General features: G+C 39.9%; 1 protein-coding gene across 1 annotated transcript in view; it reads left to right on the forward strand.

The window, feature by feature from the left end:
- The window catches only part of LOC118739155, a 33,426-nt gene that overhangs the window by 9,093 nt on the left and 13,682 nt on the right, over positions 1-10,651 (forward strand). The window contains exons 7-8 of the mRNA XM_036470336.1: positions 9,480-10,388; positions 10,471-10,646. Coding sequence (XP_036326229.1) covers positions 9,480-10,388; positions 10,471-10,646 — 1,085 coding nt within the window. The remainder of the gene's footprint in view (positions 1-9,479; positions 10,389-10,470; positions 10,647-10,651) is intronic.

The following is a 10,651-nucleotide window of genomic DNA, read 5'->3' on the forward strand; positions in this document are numbered from 1 at the left end:
AACTCAACACAAAACCAACCGCACCACAATACAACACAATAGCCAATACAATACCACAGACACAACAGACCACACTACAGATACAACTGCACCACCACCCACACGCCACCGCCAACAACTCCTAGTTCCTCCGACAATCTGCACGGTGTGTAAGTCCAGGATACTCCGTAATGTGACATCAGTCAAGTGCAATACCTGCCTTGGCTGGTGTCACTTTAGGGCATGCTCAAGACTGCGCACCACGCGAGATTGGACGAGGGACTATGAGGGCCCATGCTGTGCTGCTCGGTCGCAACCCCCAACTGCGACGCCGCCCACTAACACAACAGTGCAACAGCCTCAGCAGCAGCAAGCACAGCATGTGGCGGCAAAGCAACACACATAACTAACACCCCACAATCCACTAAGTCTCCCTAGGCACACGAAGACTTTACAATTCAACTGTAACGGACTTCAGAGCAAGATCGAGGAGATAACAGTCTTCAGTCAGAGGTGAAAACCGTATGGTAGTTGGTGACATCAATGCGCACCGCGATCTTTGGCATTCAAGCCTGTCAAACGATCGTAGGGGAACACAATTGGCTGAGCAGATAGACGATTCGACATTCTGTACAATGAACGACGACGCACCCACCAGGATTATGGGCAGCTGCTGCAGCTCGCCAGACCTAACAATAGTCAGCGCTTGTCCGATAAACAGCGTATCGTGGCGACGTATGCTGACTTTAGCATCAGACCATCTGCCCATAATCATCTCGATTGATAAACCAGCCAACTTTGCTTCCGCGGATCACAGGACCTATGTCAACTTTTCTAAAGCTGATTGGAAAGGCTTCGCGGATGTTACTGAAAGCGCCTTTGCTGCACTACCCACACCAACTGACGTTCACCTAGGTGAGCGTAAATTCCGCAGGGTTGTCACTGCTGCTGTAGCCCGCTTCATCCCATCTTGAACCCTCTTCCGAATTTTACTGCTGAAGCGGCTGTCCTAGCCGATGAACGCGGCAACCTTCGTCAGGCCGATCCCAGAAATCTCCGTATTAGGGATCTCAACTCGGAGATTCGGCAACTTGTGAACGTACAAAGCGGAAGAAATGGGAAGAGCGCCTGAAGACCTGCAACTTCGCCTCTGGTGTGAGTAAGCTTTGGTTAACCGTAAAGTCAATGTCCAACCCGACGAAGCGTGACGACAGAGTTGAAATAGACTGGTGAACACGCTTCGTCGGACCCGGAGCGATGCGCGAGCTATTTTAGCCGGCAGTTCATCTTGCTTCCTCCGGTGGATAAAGCGAAACGTCGAGTGACCAGAAGGTGAGGTAAGGGTAGCCATCGGGAAGGCGAAAGACTCCAAAGCTATTGGACCCGACGGAATATGCATGCTGATGCTGAAAAATTTGGGTCCTACGGGAGTAGCGTACCTAACGGAGGTCCTCAATTTGTCAATGACCACTCTCGTCATTCCAGACATCTGGAGAGTGGTCCCACTGCTCAAACCGGGGAAACCAGACAAAAAAGGAGAGTCTTATCGTCTCGTGGCCTTAACCGTAACCGTCCCTGTGAGAGAACGATTCTAGTGGCGTTGGACTTGTCAAAGGCGTTTGACACTGTCAGATATTCAACGCTACTTGAAGACATAGAGGCCTTCTCTCTCCCACAGGGACTCAAACGGTGGCCGGCGAATTATCTGAGTGTTCGTCACTCGTCAGTAACTTTTAGAGACAAATCGAGCAAACCGAGGAAAATAAAACAGGGGGTCCCACAGGGTGGTGTCCTTTCCCCATTACTGTTTAACTTTTACATTTCAAAGCTCCCTCAACCACCAGAGAGAGTCTCGATAGTCTCTTATGCTGACGATTGCTCGATCATGGCGTCCGGGAATGGAATTAATGACTTGTGCTCGAAAGTTAACGGTTATTTCGCCGAGCTTTCTCGCTTCTTCACTGCACGGAGCCTAACCCTCTCCCCTACAAAATCCTCAGCCTCAGTTTTTACCACCTGGACGAAGCATGTCAGACTGCAACTGGGAATTCACGTCGATGATACACCATTTCCGACGGTGAACAACCCGAAGATACTCGGAGTAACATTCGATAGTCTGCTCTCCTTCTCGGCGCATACAACCGCAATTGTCAACAAAGTACAAAACCGCAACAAGGTCCTCAATTCGCTAGCCGGCAGCACCTGGGGCAAAGACAAAAAAGGCCGACCGGTTCTGACCTACGCTGCGCCCGTGTGGTCACCGGTTACTAGTAGGACGCACTGGATGAAGCTGCAGACGGCACAAAACACCGCCCTTAGGACAACGACTGGATGCCTTTTGATGTCGCCGCAACACCACCTGCACGAGGAGGCCAACATGCTCCCTATTAAGGAGCATAACAGAATGCTCTGCAAGCAGTTACTGGTTGGGAGCGACAGATGTGGCCACCCAAACAAACTACTCCTTGCAGATGAGCCTTCGCCCAGTCACGTCAGGAGGCATCTCTACGAACTTACGGACGATGTCCAGAGGTTCATCAAACAACCACTGGACCCGACAGCTTATCGACAGGCCTTGAACGGCATTCACAGAGAGGCAGTCTCGATTTATGTAGACTCCCGACCTGTGAATGCCGTTCTGGGCACGCAACCACCAGATGTGGACGAGACAGAACTTCGTCTGCTTCGGGAGACTCGGACCACAATAGCCCAACTGCGCTCTGGTTACTGCAGCAGGTTGAACTGATAACTGAGCAGATTAAACGAAGATGTTCGCAATGGATGCCCGGCATGCGGAGAGTCGTCCCATGACTCACATCATCTCTTCGTATGCCCTCTAAATCTCACCACGCTGACGCCCCTGTCCCTATGGGCAGACCCCGTCGAGGCTGCACGCTTCCTAGGACTGCCGTTAGTAGAGCTTGACGACAACGATTGTAGCCGCTACAACAACAACAACAACCACATAGCTCTGGAATAATTACCATAACACCCTCAACTCCTTATCTATACTCAAGCCCGACAAACCCAAATATGTCCGGCTTCTTAAGGCACCCCACAAGACATCATCTATGTGTGTACCTACTAGAGAGCTGCGCGATTATATAAAAAGGTAACATGTTAATAATTAGCGATGCCGAAGCGGCGAGTACACGCTACTTAAGTGTAAATTTAGCATCGCAGAATCACCGCATCGTTGGCATCGTCAAGATAGTAACATGTTAGTCACGATTGAGAGAAATAGAGGTTGCGCCAATCACGGTACCGCTATTCCTCTCTCAGTGAATTTGACAGAATCGTTGTTTATATGACGTTACACTTGTGCAACTTGTCTACGTTTTCCTTGCAACATTTTTACTTCTTCCGCTCTTGCTCACGTTTTGGCATTTCTCTCTCGCAATTGCACCAGGTGACGTCACTCAAAAGTTATTCTCAAAAATCCTCTCTGATAGGCGCAATCTTGTATTCTATCATTCTTGCATGTTAGTACCATTCAGGTTTTTATGAAATCTTTGAGAGAGTGAGCAGAAAGAGCGTAAACATTGCATGTACGTACATATACACAGCGAGAGCGTGCGGCAGCTGTGCTGGTCACTGTTCGGACTGCTAAAATAAGATTTAGGAGTAAATCACTCCTAAAATCGGAAAAAACTAAATTCCCGTAGTAGATTTGTTTTTTATTATGGCATTCATGCTAATCAAAAAATTTCCGAATTTTCCAAGTGCAAGCAACTAGAAAATATCACTAATAATCCGTTTAACTGGAAAAAGCGTCAAGAACTCTCTTTTGAAACCTTGGCTAAATTGCATAAAATAGGAGATAATTTTAAGAATAATTTGTTACGTACTACATAGTAAAATTAAAATTAAAGAGTAAAATTAAATATATAAATCAAATAAAATAAAAAAAAAAAATAAATAAAAAGACTTTTGGCAATCGCTCACACAGAGGATCGAACCTGGCACCTACAGACTTGTAGCACGCAACTATTCGGCTACCGCGGACGCCAAAACTCGCCTGCTTTGTTTGCTTACTTGTACAAAAGGCAACACTGGTGGAATGTTGTCATCGAAAATTCCCCTGATCCGAATTAATTCCCAAAAATTTCGTGCATTTGTTCGGCTTCTTATGCGCATTTGAAACAGGAAAATGCACGAGTTAATGCAAATAACGGCTGTTTATGCAGATAAGCGAGCCCGTTTGTCACACGTATTAATCAACCATGCTCGGAGTGAAGCCGGATTGCTGAATCTACTTCAATTTTCTTTCAAAAATAAGGTTCACCTATTGCAGTATCTAAACCTTAAAAAAAACACGAAGTCGTTTTGTCTCCCGTTTTGAAACTTAACAGAAGTATGCGTTAGGTTATTAAAAAAATACTAAATTTTTGTATTACCTACTTGTATGTATATACATCTATGTAAATATAAAAAATTTACGGAATTTTATTTTCTACTACGATTTACTCCGATTTAGGCACGCGGGAGTTCTAACTCTGTTGGGCGGTGCTATCAACGCACACAGTGTGACTCATTGAATTGTTTTAATGTGTTAGCATGCGACCACCGATGCAAAGTATCCAAACCGACACAAAAACTAAGGTTCGATTTGGCGAAGAATTTGTGAAAGTAAAGGTTCCCTAAGTAGTTCGTTGGCTCCATAATTTTTCATAAAAAGGAAGTCTTTCAGAACGACTTAGTTTAGAAAAATGTGTATCTGCTAATATGTTAGTAAAGAGGCGGCAAATGGGTTGTTAGTTTATCATAAATTATTCAGTACATTAATTTCATATAAAAATAAAAACTTCGTCCGTTTTTATATGGGAAGATCAAAATAGCAATGGGACAGTATTTATATGGGATAATACGTATCAGGGTTGTTGCGAATATTATTCCGAAATAAAAGTCTTTTCCGGATAATAAACAAACCGCTTATCCAAATTAACAAGTTTGGTATTAAATGAAAGAGGACTTAAATAGCTTTAAAACTGAAATGTCTTAACGAGGAAAGCCACATATTGAAAAATATTTAAACAAAAGGTGTTAATTAATTACCATAGAACAAACCTTGTGTCAGGTATATGCATTTCTTTAGTATTAAATTATAAAAAAAAAATGTAAATAGGGGTCGTTCGTTATTTCTGTTTAAAAGCTATTTCAGTCCTCTTTCATATGATACCAAATTTGTTTAATTTGGACAGGCCGTTTGTTTATTATTCGGAAAGGACTTTTATTTTGGAATAATATTCGCAACAACCCTGATACGTATGTTTAATAGAGGGCTGCAAAGTTCCCAGTCAAACTGCACTTCTCACATTCAATCGACAAATAGGAGCACGTGCTTGCGGTACCCAAAAAAAAAAGAAACAAAAGTAGAGAACATCCCAAATGAGCGTACCTGAACGATGTTACTCGACGGCGCTCTCCTTCACCAAATACCTGTTCCGCTATTCTCACATACTTAAAGCGCAGTTAGTCAACGACGTAGCGTAAACGTAGGTTGACGTACGTAGCAGCAAATCAAATTTACTGTTGATAGAGGGAGAGAGAAGCAACGGCAACGTCACCGCCATGCGGTAGTGAGTTTTCGTTAACACGCGAATCCCATAAGGTAGATCGTGCCTGCGTCAACCTACGTCTACGTTACGTCGTTGACTGTTTGAGCTTTTAAGTATCAAGCAAGCTGAACGTAGTATTTGCAAACTTCACATAGGAAGGTCAAACTGCACGTGAAGTTTTATGTTCTCTTTATGGGTTTGGTTTCTACTTATAACACGCGAAGACATTTTTTTTTGAATGCAAGTTCGATTTGAAAAAATGGGGTGTGATATTAAAGCGCTTGGCCTGTAGATGTGTACTAAGGTTTATTTTTATTTTATTTTTTAAAGTGTTGCCACCTGTTAAAAATTTTAATTACAATTATTTATTAAGTTAAATCAGTTATTAAAGTATGGGTATTACTATAAATTGGTTAGAGAAGGCTCCATACATACAATACTTATGTATGAAATACATACATATTTATGTATTGAAATATGGGTGTTCGAATACGTGAAGCAATTTTTTGTGAAGGACATCAGATCTGCACAGTTCTCTCGAATTTAAAAAAATAGATGTCAAATTAAGGACCTTTGATATCGATAACAAAACCTATAAAAATATCAATTACAAAATCGATGACAAATTCGTTAAAAATTTCGATAAGAAAATCGATAATAATATTGGTAGCAAAATCGATTGGAAAATCGATAAAAATATCGATAACAAAATCGATAAATAATTGATAACATCGATAACAAAATTCGATTAGAAAATCTATAAAAATATCGATAACAAAATCGATAAATAGTCGATATCAAAATCGATAACAAAACCGATAAATAATCGATGACAAAATCGATAAAAATATCGATAACAACCCCTATGAAAATATCGATTATAATATCGATAAGTCCCAAGAATCCCGAAAATCTATATTGTATAGTTAATTTAATTTAACTTTTTAGGCAGGTGGCAACCCTATTAAAAATATTACCTCTTGATAAAAGCGGACTGAAATGCCTTTCGTTCGATAAAAGCGTTGCAAAATTTTACGCCACTTAAATATTTTATTCACTTTATTTTCAGACAGATACAGTTGCCGTATGTAAAAATTTGATTTTTTTCCGAAAGCAGTAAAGCTGACCTTCAAAGTTGTGTTTCAATATTTAAATTTGATTTAGTATGAGGGTAGATATGGAGCAATGACATAAAAATCAGGGACGTGAACTGGTTTTGAACCGAACCGGTTTTGAACCGGAAAACCGCTCTTTTCTATTAATTAACTGAACCATTAACCGAACCGAAATTTTCCACAAATGTTTGATCCGAACCGAAAACCGAACCACTTTCTATAAAGATTGAAAGGTTCGTTTCAACCAATTTTCAATAGATAAATGTACCCACTTTTTTTTCTTTTTGGTAAACATGATAATACCCATCATGTTTGTTTACCATGTGACAATATCAAATGTAAAGGCAACTCATCTCATTTGACAGAGACTTGACCCTTAACCTTGCGCGTTGTTGCACTTGACACTTGACACTTAAACTTGCGCGTAATTTTTTTGTTTTTCGAACCGTTGAACCGAACCGAAACCCCGGTTCAAAGACCAAAAAACCGCTTTGACGAACCAATCCAAAAGTGCAAAAACGGTTCGACCCGCTGAACCGAACCAAACAAATTTTTCATCCGGTTCACGTCCCTGATAAAAATACCTCAAAGACACTCATATGTATGTATGTATGTACATATATACATGTATATATAAAAAACGTATAGAACTAAACGTAAATATATTTTATGTGCACGAGACATATCATATTTCTTATATATAAATTATGCTCTCAAACGAAATCTTCCTAAAATACTTGAAAACTTCACATGAAAGAACCTTTTACTTGCGGAAGTTTCACAACGTATTACTTCTTCTTTTATTTTCCTCTCTTTTTCGGAACATATTTTTGTCGAGTACTTCGAGAGGAAGAGAAGGAAGCGTATTCGCTAGAAAACTTCAATGTGAAGCCAAATATCTTCCGATGCAGACCTCTAATGTATAAGCAAAATAGGCCAAAAAGCCCATGCACGAAAAATATCCACTATTACTACATTTATAAAATGTGGCAACCGTGAGCGTGACACAGTAACAGTGTTGCCAGTTTAGCCTTTTTGAGGCTAGATCTAGCTTTTTTCTTTGTCGTTTAGCTTCGAAATTTAGGATTTAGCTTCGTGGCTTTTTTCTAGCCTTTTCTTATGTTCAAACTAGCATTTTTTAAGGACAATCTTCCACAATATTTCTAGTAGCACTAAATTATTGTTCCGGTTCAGTTTTACTTGACAAAATTTTAAGCGAATATCATCCGGCGGCATCGCTCCGTCCGACGAAATTTACTCAGCGAACCCGTTCTGTTTATACTAATGAAAGAGGAAATTCTGTGGGTTAAAACAAATAAAATGGTTTGGTTTACGAGGACGAATGGGTATTGAAAATTAGTTAATTAAAATTATTTTTTTATTTCTCACTCCTACTTTATGCTATCGTTTTTGCTAAATTGAAATATGTTTAATTTCTATGACTTTATGAATTAATTTATGCTGAAGTAAATAAAAAAATACACTATGCAAGTATAGTTAATATGGATCTGGGATTATCTGGTCACACTGCTATTGACGATGCAGCCGCTGCCAATTTATTAGCAGAATTATTACTCTGCTATGCTGTTACTAATCGACGATGCTGTTAGTAATCACACGATGCTATGCTACTTTCGCATTGTGGTAATCGTCAGAAGTGTTAGTTAATAACGTATTCGTACGATACTAACATAATCGTGCAGGCCACTGGTACCTACAGTGGTGGACAAATTAATGGGGACACGACATTTTAACAAATTTTTACTATATTTCTAGTTTTTAAGTTGGGCCAATGTATACAAAATTGTTTGTTTTGTATATTTGGAGCTTTTCGGCCGTTGAATTTAAAGCAAAAGCGTTGGTTTGTCTTTTCTGCCTCCTCGACACATTATTGTGTCTTCTTCAGGGAGTCTATTCATTTTTACAAGAAAACATAATTAACAAACATGTATACAAAAAACATTTTTTTCCAATCATATCTTAACATATTACACCGTGTGACAGTCAATTTTACACACGAAAAAAGTAAATGTATTCTCAAATCTGGGGGCCAAATATAGTAAAACTGCGTGTTTAGTTTTTCTCTCTGAAGTCAGGATTATTTTAAAGGACTTTGAAATTTCTGGGATATGATTTATAATTTTTTTTTTTTTCTAAATTTGGTGCAATGCAGAGTAACAATATGGGTACCAATTAAAAGGAAAAATTTTGTAGAATTAAAAAATAATAATAATTTTTTGGTGCACCAGGACGGATGTCCTTTTAAAACTTTATCCTTGAATATCCTTGGAAATTTCCAATATTTATTTTTGAAACAATATATATCAAGGACTAATATGGAAACTACCACAAAGTTTGAAATATGAATTTATATGGTTTTTGTTAGATAATGAGATGTATTTTTATAAAAGATTAGGAAATATTAAAAGAAAAATTGGCAAAATTTGTTAGTGTTCCTTTTAACCCCACTCATTTCCATTCAGTCACTATCGAAATGGCACGTTTCCTGTTACCCTAAAGTGAGCTTTACGTCCACATTTAATAGACTAGCCGCTTTAGGCAGGAATTAGTCATGCCGTTCCAATAACAAAAAAAAAATACTTTTACATTTTAATCCTCGCTATGATGTTCAAGTAAAAGGTCTGATGCTTAAGTTAAACATCTTAGTGGAAGCAATTGTGTGCAGTTAGTCGCCACCACTGTTTTTCACTTTGATTGTTTCCTTAAGTAAATGACTAAAACAATAACTGAGATGGCAGCACCAAAAGCAAATTTTTCTTCTCAAAAAAGCATATTTTTTAATTATAATTTTATTTTAAACTTACAGGATGACGTTATAAATGCAACGCCACTTTGGGATTTTGGTGCCACATACGCAGCTGGATTGAAGCATCAAAAGCGTATAAATCGACGCGCCGTCACACCAGAGCCGCTTGAATGCGTCGATCTTACTCTTGAAGATGAGCAACCGTCTCGAATGACGTACGTGGAGCATTCTTTAGATTGGCTTAAAGATTTGAAAGAGAGAGCATCCGAGAGAGTGCAGGCAGACGAGACCGAAATGGTTATTTGCTTGGACTCAGACTCAGACGGAGAATTGTTTTCGGGCAGCATTTTAGATCCAACAGAATCTTATCAAGATTGTGACGCTGTCGATACTGACTACACAAGCTTGGATAGCAGCACTACGGATGATAAGGCTGCATCGGAAGATGATGCTCTGACCGCAAGCGGGATTGCCCCAAATGGCCTTAGAACTTATCTAGCGCCAAAATCTAAAAAGCAATTTAATTCAAGTGATGAAAAGCACACCACAAGTAGACAATCCCCTTATGTGAAAACAACGGACGATTACGGGGTGGATGAGTCTGAGTCTGAGGGTGCAAGTGAAGGTGGTAGTGTTACTGCTGGTAAAAAGCCGTCAACATCAGCCGCCGCGTCATTGCCGCTTATTGTTAACACTTTCACCGTTAATGGCAAGCAAAATATGCACTTGTTAAACTCACCAAGATTTAGCCTTGATATTGGCCCGGAGCGTTTTGGGAATGAGGATATGGAGTTTCACGATACTTGTGAGGGTAAAGTCATCTATTCCCAACCTTTATCTCCATCTAACCGCAGATTGTTAATGGAAGATAATGTAAATGGACCAAGTGATAGGCGTCGAGAATTTGAGGGCAAAATATTCGAAGCGCAAGATAATCCACGAATCAGCGAGTGTGGCTCAAAGCAGTTGGTAAGTTTCATGATTTGCATTCACTTGCAATTTACCTATGATTTAGGGCAAATATTCACTAATTATTGCTTCAATATTTTAGCGTTTAAATGCCGATGACAAGCCAGTGAAAAAACAAGTTAAGTTTAACGATAATCCTATTGGACCCACGCGTCGTCTAAATACCAAATTGCCGATAAAACCAGCTATACATCTTAGCAAAACACAAACCACCAATCAACAACCTGCTTTCCCCAATTCACCACAACCACGTTTTACATCAC

Source organism: Rhagoletis pomonella, unplaced genomic scaffold (assembly GCF_013731165.1).
Source record: "Rhagoletis pomonella isolate Grant_MI unplaced genomic scaffold, Rhpom_1.0 Rhpom_scaffold_00005, whole genome shotgun sequence".
Lineage (NCBI taxonomy): Eukaryota > Metazoa > Arthropoda > Insecta > Diptera > Tephritidae > Rhagoletis > Rhagoletis pomonella.